The sequence below is a fragment of the Chiloscyllium plagiosum genome, unplaced genomic scaffold, assembly GCF_037043375.1.
Source record: "Chiloscyllium plagiosum isolate Xiang-an unplaced genomic scaffold, Cpla_swu_hap1 HiC_scaffold_27, whole genome shotgun sequence".
Classification (NCBI taxonomy): Eukaryota; Metazoa; Chordata; class Chondrichthyes; order Orectolobiformes; family Hemiscylliidae; genus Chiloscyllium; species Chiloscyllium plagiosum.
In genome coordinates, this window is record NW_028270165.1 from 55198493 (window position 1) to 55214546 (window position 16054).

General features: G+C 43.8%; 1 protein-coding gene across 1 annotated transcript in view; it reads left to right on the forward strand.

Annotated features, from left to right (window-relative positions):
- LOC148144133 (uncharacterized) overlaps positions 1-16054 on the forward strand; it is a 278667-nt gene that overhangs the window by 205469 nt on the left and 57144 nt on the right. The window contains 1 exon segment of the mRNA XM_087975304.1: positions 4251-4575. Coding sequence (XP_087831430.1) covers positions 4251-4575 — 325 coding nt within the window.

A 16054-nucleotide genomic window follows, 5' to 3' on the forward strand; every position in this document is an offset into this window, starting at 1 on the left:
GGGCTCATAAAATATTTAGAAGTCTGTTGCCAGATTTGGAGGGTTTGAGCTGCAGGAAGGGGCTGAACAGGCCAGGGAGATATTTTCTTTGGAGCATCAGAGGCTGAGTGGTAACCTTTAAAGAAGTTTATAAGGGGTATGGATAGGGTGAATACCCAAGGTCTTTTCTCCATGGTAGGGGAGTCCAGAACTAAAGGGGCAGAAGTTTAAGGTGAGTAGGGAAAGGGACCTGAGGGGCAACATATTTTCAGACAGAGTGTGGAACGTGTATGGAACGAACTACCCGAGGAAGTGGGGAGGCTGGTACAATGACAACATTTAAAAGCCACTGGATGGGTACTTGAATAGGAAGGATTTAGAGGGATGAGTCAAATGCTGGTAAATGGGACTAAATTAGTTTGTGATATATAGCTGGCACGGATGAGTTGGGCAAAAGGGTCTGTTTCTGTGTTGTATGACTTTAATCATCTTCAGTGAAAGCAGAAGTGTTGTTGTGAAGACTGGACTTTCAGAACAGCTTTCAAAAATGTTTTGCCCTTACTCAGAGCAGAAGAAATTACAATGAAATCTTTCATTTGTGAGCCAGCAACTGAGTGAGTGAGTGAGTACATGTGGGATTTGGTGGAAAGTGGGAATTCATTGCACTGTGGGGATGAAACCCTACCCTATCCAGTCATTTCTGCTGGTAGATGAGACTAGGCCCCAAGATTAGGGGAAGTAGATTTAGGACAGAGATGAGGAGGAACTGTTTTTCCTGGAGAGTAGTGAAACTATGGCAGTCTCTGGCAGTGAAACTATGGCAGAGAAGGTTGCTTCGTTAAGATTAGATTAGATTAGATTACATTACAGTGTGGAAACAGGCCCTTCGGCCCAACAAGTCCACACTGACCCGCTGAAGCGAAACCCATACCCCTACATTTACCCCTTACCTAACACTACGGGCAATTTAGCATGGCCAATTCACCTGACCCTGCACATCTTTGGACTGTGGGAGGAAACCGGAGCACCCGGAGGAAACCCACGCAGACACGGGGAGAACGTGCAAACTCCACACAGTCAGTCGCCTGAGGCGGGAATTGAACCCGGGTCTCTGGCGCTGTGAGGCAGCAGTGCTAACCACTGGGCCACCATGCCGCCCACCTAGTATATTAAGTATATTGAAGACAAAATTAGATGAGTTTCTGCATAATTGGGGAATTAAGGATAGTTGGGATATTGCAGGGTGGAGGAGCTGAGAAGATGGATAGATCAGCCATATCTTAATGAATGGCAGAGTAGGCAGGACGGGCCAAATGGCTGACTCCTGCTTCTATTACAATGAACCTATAATTCTGCATTTCCCATGGCTAACCCAACTAACCTGCACACTATGGGCAATTTAGCCTGGCCAATCCAAATCAAGGCTGGTGAGCAATGTCGTGATGTGCAAATGAACATCAGAGAATGATAGAAAGGGACAAGGAGAGTAAATATACCAGCAATCAAAACTGGATTCAGAAGATCACAAAAACTGAAACTAAAAACTGAATGTGAGCTGCATTGTAACAGAAGTGAATGAATTGACTGAACACATTGAAGAGAATAATTATGATCTAAGACTCCTTACAGGGACATGGCTTCAGGATGGGAAGGACTGGATCCTGAATATCGAGGGGATAGTCAAATGGGAAGCTCAGTAAAGGGAGGGAGTTGGTGCTGCTCATCAAAGCACTGATCATAGGGTAGTCTGGTGTCAGCTTGGATTTCAGGTCCTGATTTCTCTGTCCTCTGTTGATCTCCCTGTTCCCACAGATGTTGGTCTGTTCTCAGCTCTGCTGGATTTCTGCTGAAGCTTTAATGCCCCCTTTTACACGTTCGGGAAAAATAAAACATTTATTCAATCGAGACCCAATCCATAATCTCCCAGACTGTCAACCAGTCCAAGTAAATCTGAAGTAGTGGTCTCCCAGGATTCTGATAGTGCTCTACCTGAGGAATTCTCTCTCCCTTACATCTAACTATTAATATCCAGCTATGATTTACAACAATACTTGCAACAACAAAAATAAAGCATCTGTTATCAAATAGACATATGGATATACAGCATGGAAACAGGGTTTCTCTATTACACACACACAACCACACTCTCCATGGGGATGAATTTGAAGTTGCAGCATTACATTTGCAGATACATTCTATTTTGCTCAAAAGTTCTAAATTTGACGGTGTTAGGCAAGAACTTTCAAAAGCTGATAGTGCGCCAATGTTTGCAGGTAAAGGGACGGCTGGAAAATGGGAAGCCTTCAGAACTGTGACAACTAGAGTCCAGAGAAAATATATTCTTGTTAGGGTGAAAGGAAAGGCTGGTAGGTATAGGCAATGCTGGATGACTGGAAAAATTGAGGGTTTGGTTCAGAAAATGAAGGAAGCATATGTCAGGTAAAGACAGGACAGATCGAGTGAAGCCTTACAGTATAAAGGGAGTAGGAGTATACTTAAGAGAGAAATCAGGAGGGGAAAACAGGGGACATGAGATAGCTTTGGCAACTAGAGCTAAGGAGAATCCAAAGGATTTTTGCAAATAGATTAAGGACAAAAGAATAAGTAGGGAGAGAATAGGGCCTCTCAAAGTTCAGTAAGGTGGCCTGTATGTGGAACCACTGGAGGTGAGGGGGATACTAAACGGGTATTTTGCATTAGAGTTTACTGTGGAAAAGGACATGGAAGATATAGAATGTAGGGAAATAGATGGTGACATCTTGAAAAATGTCCATATTACAGAGGAGCAAGTGCTGGATGCCTTGAAATGAATAAAAGTGGATAAATTCCTAGGACCTGATCAAGTGTAACTTTGTCCAGGTTGGGGTGGATTCCCCATGTTAAATGACCCATAGTGTTCTGTTTTGGATGGGTTCAGGTGGATTGGCAGTGTTCAGTTATCCATATCATCGAGGGATGTGCGAATTTACCCATAGTGCCCAGGGATGTGCAGGTTAGCATGGATTGGCCGTGCTAACTTAACCTACACACCCCTGGGCACTATGGCTAAGATGGATTCACTGTGCTAAATTCACTCTTTCATTGAGAGTGGTGTGTGTAAGGAATGAGCTGCCAGAGGAAATGGTGGATGCATGTGCAATTATGACATTTGAAAGGCATCTGGATGGAACTATAAAATGGAAGGATTGAGAGGGATATGGGCCAAATGGTGGCAAATGGGTCTTGATTAATTTAGAATACCTGGTTGGCATCGACGAGTCATCCATGCTGTATATCTCTGACTCTGGCTTGCCACATCTGTATGTTCAGTTTCTCCCTGATGTCGGTGTTAATGCCTTTGATGTCTCATTTTGCTCTCTCCTTTCCAGGGATGTTAACCACTTCATGTCTGGTTGTTTCTCAAGAACTTGCATTGCAGGTTCACCCTGAACTGACACTATTTTTTGAGCTTCCCAAAATCAGACCTGCTCACTCTCAGCAGTGGAGTTATCCAAAACTCAGAGAGATGTCAGTCTTGAAGTTTTTGCAGTTCTGCCCCTGTAAGATCCTGAATCAACACCTTCAGGAGAATTAGTTAGAGCGGTGTGAGAACAGAGGGGGAGAGAGAGAGAGAGAGGGATGGTGCTTTCAATTTTCAGAGATGGAATAACAAAAGAAAAGAATGTTCTGCAGAAAGTAGAATTGCTTGTTCTGAATTTCTACCTTGCACTGACAGTCATGACTTTTGTAATCTCTTTTTACAAAGCATTTGATGATCTGAAGACGGAAGTTTCAAAATCAACAGATGAAGGGCTGATGCCCGAAACATCAACTTTCCTGCTCCTTGGATGCTGCCGGACCTGTTGTACTTTTCCAGCGCTGCACTGTTCAACTCTGACTCTCCAGCTTCTGCTGTCCTCACTTCGACGTCAATGTCCGACAGTCACTCAGTCCATCAGGACTGCAACAATTTTTGACTTGTGATTCTGTGAGAAGGAGCAAAGCCTTTTGGTTCCTGTTGGAGCACGTCTTCAGCATCAATGGGACTGGATGAGAGACCCTAATGTTGCAGCACACTGAGTATGGAGCCTGAAGCAATTATATGGCCTGGAAAGAGGAATTCACGGCAGGCAGGGGCTGTACATGCGTTTGTCTGCAGCTGAAGCTTCGGCCATGGAGAAACCCAATGGATCCCGCCCCGTGCAGAAACCGTGGAAGTGTGGCGTCTGCAGAAAAGGCTTCTGTGTCCCTTCTATCCTGGACACTCATCAGCGCAGTCATACTGGGGAGAGGCCCTTCAGCTGCCCCGAATGCGGGAAGGCCTTCAGCAATTCCTCTGACCTGGTGAGGCACCAGCAGGTCCACTCAGGGGAGAGGCCCTTCAGCTGCCCCGAGTGTGGGAAGGGCTTTAACCAGGCCTCCACCCTGCTGGCCCACAGGAAGGGGCACACCGGAGAGAGGCCGTTCTTCTGTACTGAGTGTGGGAAGGCCTTCAGCAATTCCTCCATCCTGCTGGCCCACCGGCAGGTGTACACTGGGGAGAGGCAGTTCACCTACTCTCCGTGTGAGAAGGGCTTTACCTGCGCTTCCCATCTGCGGAGGCACCAGCGAGTCCATGTGCCATCGCAGGGGGAATAAAGGACGGATAGCCAACTACCTGATTGACTGGACTATCAACCCAGTTCCGGGGACTGCCAGGTTTGAATCCCACCGTGGCAGATGGTGGAATTGGATTTCGGTCAGAAATCTGGAGTTCAGAACCTCATGAAGAAATGATTGTTTGGGGGACAACACCCATCTGATTCACTCACATCCCTTTTTAGGGAAGGAAACTGCTGTTGTGGGGAAGGATTCACTCAGTTGTCCCAGCTGCATCCTTTACCCGGTCTGGCCGACACGTAACTCCAGACCCACAACAGCATGATTGACTCTTCATTGCCCACCACTGCCACCAGTCATTGAGTGGGGAAAGTCTTACTTGTTTACAGGGTATGGGTTGAAATTGCTGAGTGAGGCAATACTTCCTACAGTTAAGGCTGTACCAAGGATCCAATTACAAACTGACAACTCGGTGGTGACCATAGTAAAGAAGGTGAGATGGTGTGGGTTGGGGGTGCACGCTTTGACCTTAAGCTATTTAAAAAGCAGCTACTTTTTCTACACCTTTTTGCGGGGGTGGGGAGGGGGGGTGGTTTGAAGCTGTAACAACGTTGGGTCGCAATAAAGGTTACCTGAACTTTTCGCCGGGCTCAGACTCTCATTGAAGGCTTTGAGCTCCAAGAGGTTTTTGTTTTAAAGCTGCTCATTTCATTTCAGCCTCCTGCACTAAGTTTCCAATGTCATGTATCAGATGGAGCAGTGAATGAGTACCTAGTATCATTAGAAATTGTAAATTTTTCAGAAGTGCAGGTACTGCACCGTTTCATCAGCATTGTATAGTTTACTGGCAGCAGTGGGAGATGTGGGCTGCGTTCACTGGAAACGGTGTGGAGGTGCTGGTGTTGGACTGGGGTAGATAAAGTTAAAAATCACACAACACCAGGTTATAATCCAACAGGTTTATTCGGAAGCACTAGCTTTCAGAGTGCTGCTCCTTCAGCGGGTAGCTGTTGGCAGGAGAATAATACCCCGATTGTATAGCAAAAGATCACAGTGTCATGCGACTGATAGGATATATTGAATAAACCTAGATTGTTGTTATGTCTTTCATCTTTTAGAATGGGTTGCAGGTTTTGGTTCATTAATATGTAAATCCCAGAACATCTTTAAAGTCACGTTCTCGAGATGACTTAATGTTTTATTAAAAAAAAAGTGACATCTCAGCTCAAACAATGCATTAAAGATGTGAGGTTCGAGTCTGTCAGTATTCCAATCTTGAATCAGACTGGTTCTATTTCCAAAGTTGGAATTTATAAAATATTGCATGGATTGACTGCCTGCAGATTGTGTGCTTTTTGAGCAAAATTGAAAATATTGCAAATATAATTCTGCCAATACAAATTCACTCCATAGAGTTTTGTGTGTATGTGAGTTTGTGTGAGTGCGTGCATAAGACTGAAGTGTGAGTGTGATGGAGTTTAAGCCTGTGAGTGTGTGTGTGTGTGTGTGTGTGTGTGTCTATGAGAGAGGTATGAATAAAAGTGAGAGGTTGCATTTTGCTAAACAAGGAACGGCTGGACGTAGTGAGTTTTGAGATGATTTGTAGCTCAGGTTGAGGTTTTGGATGTAGGGTTGCTTGCTGAGCTGCAAAGTTCATTTCCAGATGTTTCGTTACCTACTGGGTAACGTCTTCAGTGGGCTTCAGGTGAAGAATGCAGGAATTTTCAGCATTGCTATGTACAGTTAATGGTAGGTCCCTGGGTTGTGTTGTAGAACAGAGATACTTTGGCGGCAGCGGTGGGGGGGAGGGGGGAGTTAGGGGGTTCAGGTATATAGTTCTTTTGAAAGTTGCATCACTGGTAGACAGGTGGTAAAGGAAAGCATTTCGCACCATTCCCTTCACTGTCCACCCCATTGAGTATAGAAGTTGGGACATCACATTGAGGTTGAACAGGATGTTGGTGAGGCCACATTTTGGGTACTGAGTACAGTTTTGGTGACTCTGTGATAGGAAGAATACGATTCGTAAAGATTTACCAGGATGTTGCCAGGACTGGAGGGTTTGAGTTATAAGGAAAGGTTGGTACTGTCTTCATTGGAGTGTAGGGAGTTGAGGGGTGACCTTACGAAGATTTATAATGTCATTAGGAGTGGAGGTAAAGTGAATAGCAAAGAGCTCTTCCTTAAGACCATAAGACACAGGAGTGGAAGTAAGGTCATAAGTCCACTCCGCCATTTAATCATGGCTGACGGGCATTTCAACTCCATTTACCATACTCTCCCCATTGAGATACCAAGAATTTATCAATGTCTGCCTTGAAGACATTTAATGACCCGGTCTCCACTGCGTTCCATGGCAATGAATTCCACAGGCCCACCACTCTCTGGCTGAAGAAATGTCTCTTCATTTCCATTCTAAATTGACCCCCTCGAATTTTCAGGCTATGCCCATGGGTCCTAGTCTCCCTGCCTAATGGAAAAACAAACTGCCTAATGGAAAAAAACATCCACGCTTTTACTATCTTGTAAGTTTCTATTAGATCTCCCCTCAACCTTCTAAACTCTAATGAATATAATTCCAGGATCCTCAGCTGTTCATCGTCTGTTCGGCCTATGATACCAGCGACCATCGTGTGAATCTCCGCTGGGCACGCTCCAGTGCCACTATGTCCTTACTGAGGTGTGGGGCCCAAAATTGGACACAGTATTCTAAATGGAGCCTAACCAGAGCTTTATAAAGTCTCAGTAGCACTTCGCTGCTTTTACATTCCAACTCTCTTGAAATAAATGACAACATTATATTTGCTTTCTTAAGCACGGACTCAACCCGCAAGTCAACCTTTAGAGAATCCTGGACTAGCAGTCCCAGATCCCTTTCTACTTTGGCGTTTTGAATTTTCTCAATGATTAGAAAATAGTCCATGCTTATTCTTTATTCCGAAGTGCAAGACCTCACATTTGCTTACATTGAATTTCATCAGCCATTTCCTGGACCACACTCCTAAACTGTTCAAATCTTTCTGCAGCTTCCCCACCTCCTCAGAACTACCTGCCTGTCTGCCTAACTTTGTATCATCACCGAACTTCGTGGGAATGCCCCCAGTCCCTTTATCCAGATAATTAATATATAAAGTGAACAGCTGCAGCCCCAACACTGAGCCCTGCGGGACACCACTTGTCACCAGCTGCCATTCCGAGAAAGAACCTTTTATCTCAACTCTCTGCCTTCTCTCAGGCAGCCTATCCTCAATCCATGCCAGTAGCTCAACTCGAATACCATGGACCCTCACTTTACTCAGCAGCCTCCTAGGAGGCACCTTATCAAAGGCCTTTTGGAAACCTAGGTAGATGACATCCTCTGGATTTCCCAAGTCTAACCTACTTGTTAACTCTTCAAGTTTGTCAGGCACGACCTCCCTTTACTAAATCCATGCTGACTTATTTTAATCCAACCATGCACTTCCAAGAATTTAGAAATCTCATCTTTAACGATAGATTTTAGAATTTTATCTACAACTGAGGTTAGACTAATCGGCGTATAATTTTCCAGCTTTTGTCTTGATCCTTTCGTGAACAAAGAACTTACAATTGTGATTTTCCAATCATCTGGGACTTTCCCTGACTGCAGTGATTTTTGAAAGATTACAACCAACATCTCTGCTAATTCTTCAACCACCTCCATCAGAACGCTAGGCTTAGCCATCAGGGCCAGGAGATTTCTCAATTTTTAGACCTATTAGCTGTTCTAGCACTTCCTTTTTTTGTAATGGCTACCATACTCAATTCTGCCCCTGAACTCTCCTTAATTGTTAGGATATTACTCATGTCTTCCACTGTGAAAACTGACAAAAAGTATTTATTAAGTTCTTTAACTATTTTCTTATCTCCCATCACTAACCTTCCTGCATCAATTTGGAGCAGCCCAATTTCTACTTTTGTCTCTCGTTTGTTTCTTATGTATTGCAAAAAACTTTTACTATCATTTCTAACATTACTGGTCCGCTTACCTTCATATTTGATCCGCTCCTTCCTATTTCTCTCTTTGTTATCTTCTGTTTGTTTTTGTAGTCTTCCCAAGCTTCTGATTTCCCAGTGGTCTTGGCTACTTTGTAGGCTCTCTTTTTCGTTGATACATTTCCTGACTTCCTTTGTCAGCCATGGCAGTCTTCTTTTCCCCCCCACCCCGCCCGAGAATCTTTCTTTTTTGGGGGGATGGACCTCTGTACTGTGTCCTCAATTACACCCAGAAATTCCTGCTATTGTTGCTCTACTGTCTTCCCCACTAGGCTCTGCTTCCAGTCAATTTTTGTCAGTTCCTCTCTTATTGCCCTTTATTTAACTGTAACACCATTACATCTAATTTTGCCTTCTCTCTTTCAAACTGCACACTGATCTCTACCATATTATAATCACTGCCTCCTAAGTGTTCCTTTGCTTTAAGATTTTTAATAAAGTCTGGCTCATTACATAACACTGAGAATTGAAATATGCTCAGTTAGGCCACAGTTGAGGACAGTGTGTAAGGGGCGAATGGCCTATTCCTAGCCTTTTGAAATTGGTTCTGGCTCAGTGGAAATAGAACCATTGAATTGTAGAGCACAAAAACAACCCTTCAGTATATGCCAACCAGATAGCCTAAATTAATCTCGTCTCATTTGCCAGCACTTTGTCCATATCCCTCTAAAACTTCCTATTCATGTACCTATGCAGATGCCTTTTAAATGTTGTATTTGTAACAACCTCCACCATTTTTCCTGGCAGCTCATTCAGTTCACACACCAACCTCTATGTGAAAAAATTGCCCCTTGGAGCCGTTTTAAATCTTTCCCCTTTCACCCAAAAACTAATGTCCTCTTGTACTGGACTCCCCTGCCCCAGGGAACACCTTATCTTTTTCTCATATCCATACCTGTCAAGATCTTATAAACCTCCATAAGGTCACCCCTCAGCCTGCAATGCTCCAGGGAAAATAGCCCCAGCCTATTCAGCCTCTCCCTGTAGCTCAAACCCTCCAACCCTAGCAATATTCTTATAAATAATTTCTGAACTCTTTTAAGTTTCACAACATCATTCTTGGTTGGTGAGTAATAGGCTGTGAACAATCTATTTTGTTCAGGTCGTAAGAGGGGGCTTTTCTTGAGGCGAATTAACTTTCACACTTTTTTTAATCCTTGGGTTCCTTTTAAATCTTTCACCTCTCACCCTAAACCTGTGCCCTCTAGTTTGGGATTCCCCCTCCCCTGCGGGAGAGACAGGCAAAAGGAATGAGATGTGCAGTCACAGGGAAAACAAATTGTAGCTCCCGCCTTTTTTAATCCCAAATTGGCAATTGGACACAAACTCTTTCAGTAAAAACTAGCACCGGTCGTCATTGGTCAGGTGGAGTAAGATGCGCTCTGATTGGGCGGAGCGTGGATGACGCGCGTCACTGAAGGAGGAGACGGGAAGAAGAAAAACAAAGATGGCGGCGCGAGGCTGCGGTTTTCTCATCGACTCAGCGGGCGGTTTCTGACGGAGGGAGGGGGGCAGACAGGCATCGTTTACCTCAGAAAATACCTTTAAAATACATTTCAAATTAAAGCCGGAACTTTTCAAACAAAACTTGTGAAGAAAAGGAGACAGTCCCCAGTGGGGTTTATTGTTTATTTGTGTATAATTCCCGGGGCCCGGGAAGGGGGAGGTGACGGTTACCGGGTGAACGAGAAAACAAATTAAAAATGTCGGCGGTGGAGGAGAGAGAGCCGGCGCCCGCGGCTTCTTCGGCGGCGGGAGGTGGAGGAGCGGCGGCGGGGGGTAAAGTCCGGCGGAACACAAACTGGAGGAGAGGCTGCACTCGGTGCTGTGCTGGACCGTGAGCCTGGAGCTACCCGCGGCTTCACTCTACCAGGTACCGGGCTGGGCTGAGGGTGAACCCGGGGGATAAGGCGGATCGCCATTAGCCTGGAGCCACAATCATCCCATTCCTAAAACAAACATAATTTCTATTAGAATCACCATCTAATCCTCCATACACCTCCTATAATCCATGTAGGAGGGCAGGCTGTACCATCTGACTGAACTGTTCCGATGTTAAATTGTGTATAATGCATAGATATATTTTTTTTATAAAATATACAATGTGATTTAACACATTGGATATGAAATACTGTCATCATGGGATTTGCAGCACTTCAAAGCGCTGTAGAAGGTCACAGGCAATATTGTGTACGAGAGCCTGTGTAAACCTCTATGGTTGTGTTTTATAAATGTGATTTGAGGTAATTGCACGTAAAATGGGTAGGATTGTGTGTGTGTGTGTGTGTGTGTATGTAGGTAAGTTATTTAGATCCTGGGGTTTTGTCTTGCCCAGTGATGTGATGCAGGGAGGGGAGTGGGCATACTAATTAATCATTTTACCAAATCCAGCATTTTGTTGAAAAGCTTCATTTCTTTGCGATTGTCATCTTCCAAAGAATCAACCTACCCAGTATTTAAATGGACATGTGCACATGTATAGTTGTGTATGAATGCTGGAAATCTCTTTTTTTTAAAAAAAATTCTTTACTTTATTTCCTGTTCTCCATGCATGGCGAATTGGACATGTTTGATTTCTTTTTCTTGCAAGTGTTGTGAAAAGTAGTCTGATCATGGAAAAGTCGACCCTAGTTCTTCATAGACAACCGACCATGTTTGTGAGACAGTGTGATGGCCGTCATGTTCCACTCCAGCTCTGCAGTCTGTCGGTTGTTCGGCTCTGTTCCTGTCTTCCAGTCTGTTGTCTGTATGTTCCACTCAGTTTTCAGAATTACCATAATTTTTTTTGCTTTATTCATCAGTTGAGCTTCTGCTTATGATACGGTATGAATCTTGACAGGCATGAATTTCAGCCCCTCAAGTAGTATCCAAGTAACAGTCGACCCCCTAAATTTAACCTTAAAAAGTAGTCAAAAATTTGACTATTACTTGAGTATATACGATATAAGTGAATTAATGTTCATTGCTTCTTCGCTTTACGCTATTTTGCCTTATGAAAGGTTTCATAGGAACGCTCCTCTTTTGGATAGTGGGGAAAACCTGTATCAGTACAACACAGTCACAAGCCATTCTTATTTGGTTTAGGCACCCCTGTCAAGCCTGTGCCAATTCTTAATTTTCACTTGGACCTGCTATTTATTGCCCATGTGCAGTTTCTATCCTTCTGTTCATCTCGCGTTCATGTGTCTATCAAGATACACCTTAAACGTTGCTAAGATGCCTCCTTCCACCACCCATCAACCCTCTGTGTGAAAAATCTTCCCCTCCACTTCTCCTGTGGACTGCCCTCCTCTTGCCTTGAACCTGTGCCCTTTTGTTGTTGTTCTTTTCACTCTGGGGAATAAAAAAACCTCTGAGTAACATAGAATCCCTAGTGTGGAAAAGACCATTCGGCGCAACATGTGCACACTGACCCTCTGAAGAGTAACCGACACAGACTTATTCACCTACTCCTATTACGCAACATTAGCCCTTGACTAAAGCACCCTCTCCCAGAGCATCCACGTTCCTTCTGATAGCATGGTGACCAGAACTGCATACAATATTCCGAATGTGGTTGAAATAAATAGCTGTAATGTAACTTGCCAACTCTCACACCCAGGAAAGGCAAGCATCCTATGTGCCTTCTTGACCACCATACCCACCTCTGTTTCCACTTCCAGATCCCTTTGCATGCCAGTGCTCCTAAGAGTTCTGTCATTTATTGTACAGTTCTTGTATTTCTTTCTCCCTTGTGGCTGTATCCAGCTTCCCCTTAATTCTACTCCCCCTTCATCTCTTTGCCCACTCATCACCCCTCCACACATCAGCATATCATAAGACCATAGGAGCTGAAATTAGGCCATTCATCCCATTGAGTCAACTCCACCATTCAATCGTGGCTGTTAACTTTCTCAAGCCCATTCGTCCCAGAACCCTTGATCCCCTCGATACTCTAGAACATTTCTGTCTCCATCTTAAATCTGCTCAATGACCTGGCCTCCACAGCCTTCTGTGGCTGTGAATTCCATAGATACACCACTCTCTGGCTGAAGAAGGTTTTCCTTATCTCCCAACTAAAGGGTCTTCCTTTTCTTCAGGCTGTACTCTCGGGTCCTACTTTGTCCTAACAATGGAAACATCTTCCCAACATCCACTCTGTCCAGGCCGTTCAATATCCTGTAGGTTTCAATTGTAACCCCCCTCATCCTTCTAAACTCCATATAGTCCCAGAGTCCTCAAAAGTTCCTCATATGTTAAACGTTTCATTCCTGGGACCATTCTCGTGAACCTCCTCTGAACACCCTCCTGGGCCAATACATCCTTGCTAATAGGAGGCCCAAAACTGCTCTCAGTGCTGCAAATGTGGCCTGACCAGAGCCTTATAGTGTCTCAGAAGTACATCCCTGCTTTTGTATTCAAGTCCTGTCAAAATAAATGCCATTATTGCATTTGCCTTCCTAACTACTGACTCAACCTGCAAGTTTACTTTGAGAAAATCCTGGACTTGAATTCCCAAGTCTCTTTGCACTTCGGATTTCTGTATTTTCTTCCCATAATCCTTCTGTTCCAACAGTGACTGTCTGGTGTCAGGGCAGCACTAGTGATTTACTGACATGTGGATTGTATTTGGGGATACCAAGGAATGTCAGGAACTGCGAGTATCTCAGGAGCAGTCATTATTCCTGGAAGAGGCAGACAGGAATGTGGTGTGGTCCTGTAAACTCCAGAACTTTGATAACTTCATGAGTCAGCAATAACGCTTTCTGGACCAAGAAACGAAAGGGCCAATGAGAAACTGCTACAAGGGAGTTAACAAATAACATACATTAACTATCGCTGGGAAGAAGGAGGCAAAACAATGAGCTGTTTCTTTGGACAGATGAGATAATGGTGTTTAATAACTGTGACAAAAGGACAATTAATTCTGCCTGTAGAAGGAAGGCCTTGGTGTAGAGGGCATACAAGGAGCCCTGTAATCCTGTATTCCTGATGAAGGGCTTTTGCCTGAAACATTGATTTTTCCTGCTCCTTGAATGCTGTCTGAACTGCTGTGCTTTTCCAGCACCACTCTAATCTCGACTCTGGTTTCCAGCATCTGCAGTCATTGTTTTTACATTGGCGTAAAGGGGTTAATTGCAGGACAGGCTGTTTCAAACAGGTGGAAAACCCTCAAGGATAAGAAGGTAAGCTACAGACCTGAGGTCTCCAGAAGTGTGGGGAGATGGTGTCAGAATCTAAAGAAACGTTACACCACAAATCTGAAAGTGACGGAACTCCACCAGAATTCAACTCCAGAATGTTTCAGCTGCAGTGCTTGGAAGAACAACCCTGCATCAAACCCCTGTAAACTTCCAGAGATGGGCACTGTTGGTAGAAACAATGTTAAATTCCGCCATCACTTGGGTGATAGCCAAGATTTGGGGGGTGAGGGTGAACTTGCTTACTTGAGGGGTTTTATATTTTGGTTCCTCCTTACAATAAAGTGTAAATTATGATTCAACAGTTGGTTGTCTGTGCAGTTTCTGAGTCAGTATTCAAATTAAAGCGATTCACCCACAATCAGAGTGAGAGGCTAGGATTAATAATGACTCCTTTGCATTCAGCAGGACGGCACGTCAATACTGTTATAAAGCGAATGCTGAATCCCCTCCCCTCTGAGATCTCAAACCGAAACACCAAAAGAGGAGCGCATTGCCCTATAATCGGAAAATTAGTGTGAAAAGTAGTGTCATCTGCTCTAGTCTTAAAAACAAAAATAAATCCCTGACACTTTAAAAATCAACAAAAAGCAATTTACATATCCAACTTGAATGGTGAACAACTGAACTAAACTATTAACAAACCTAATAAATCCCTTCGAACTACTGACGATTCTGGCATAAAACAGGATTTTTGTCATATGCTGTTCCAGTAAATACAAGACCCACTAAAACAACAAGAAATAGAATTTCGTCTCTCAGATTACGTTTTACAGAATATTCTCAGCATCCTTCTATTGAATCTTTTGTCAGGAATGCCTCCTGCAATTCCTGCTCTTCTGGTTTTTTTGTAAATGATGCTCTCTCATTCACAGCTGACTGTCAGAGCTGATGTCTCTCTCTCGTGCTGAGGACTCTTAGCTCTAGCAATGGGGAGTTAGCTCTGGGGTTCTGTCCAACTGTCCCCTTCTTTTATGCCCTTGATGCCATATTGAGTTTTTACAATAGGATTGGTCCTCTGTTGTCAAAACCATCAGATTTAAATGTAATAGATATTGGTAGCCAAAGGACCGGATTTAAATTGATTGGCTAAATTGAAAAGACATTATCTTGGCCTGTTAACTGTACAACCTTGTGATAGAAATGTTTCTGTTTGTGTGCTCTCTGTTGTGATGTTACTCCTTTAAGAAGATTATGTCATCTTGATTTTTTTTCCCCCAGAGGGGTTGTAAAAGGCAGAGGGTCCGATTCGACTGGGCTAAGGGACTTCACTAATGGCCAACAGATATTGGCAAAGGCAACAATCGGAAAAAGGTTTGAGATTTTTTTTTCCTGAAACACTTCTACAGCGAAACAGTCTGTAAGGTCACCCCTCAGCCTCTGACCCTCCAGGGAAAATAGCCCCAGTCTATTTCAGCCTCTTGCAACAGCTCAAACTCTCCAACCCTGGCAGTATCTTTGTAAATCTTTTCAGAACCCTTTCATGTTTCACAACTTGTTACAAACATGTCGACTAATTCAGAGAAGCCTCTCAATTACAGCTGTAAATAGAGAAAGTGTGTTTAATCATGAGTCATGAATAAAGGCTGTATTAATATTTTATTGTGAAGTTTTACTCCTACAACTCCAAACAGAGCATACAAACATGATCAGAGGGGAGTGATTGAGAAAATATGTGGGGCAAAAATTTTAGAGTGTGGCTTGTGTATGGAATGAGCTTCCAGTGGAAGTGGTTGAGGTCGGTACATTAACAACATTTAAAAGACATTTAGTCAAACACATGGAGAGGAAAGGCTTAGAAGGATAGTGGCCATGTGCAGGGAAATGGGGTTACTGTTGATGGACATTTTGGTCGGCATGGACCAGTTTGGGCCGATGGGCCTGTCTCCGTGCTGTAGCACTGACTCGTGTCTCTTTGTCTCTCCAACAGTTTTGTTTTCAGATGAGCATCTCACTTAATCACACTGAATAAAATCCGATCTCATTAGTCAACTCTGATGTGGAAGTGCTGGTGTTGGATTGGGCTGGACAAGGTCAGAAGTCAAATGGCACCAGGTTAGAGTCCAACAGGTTTATTTGAACTCAAGATTTCAGAGCACTGCTCCTTTGTCGGTGAAGTGATGAAGCAGCAGCATTGAAGAAGGAGCAATGCTCCTAAAGCTTGTAATTTCAAATAAACCTGTTGGTCTGTAAGCTGGTGTTGTGTGATTTCTGATATCTTCAGCTGTGGGTTTGTGTCGAACTTAATGAGATATTTTGTCCAACTCGGCATTTTTAAACAGTATCACTTGGAGGGATTCACT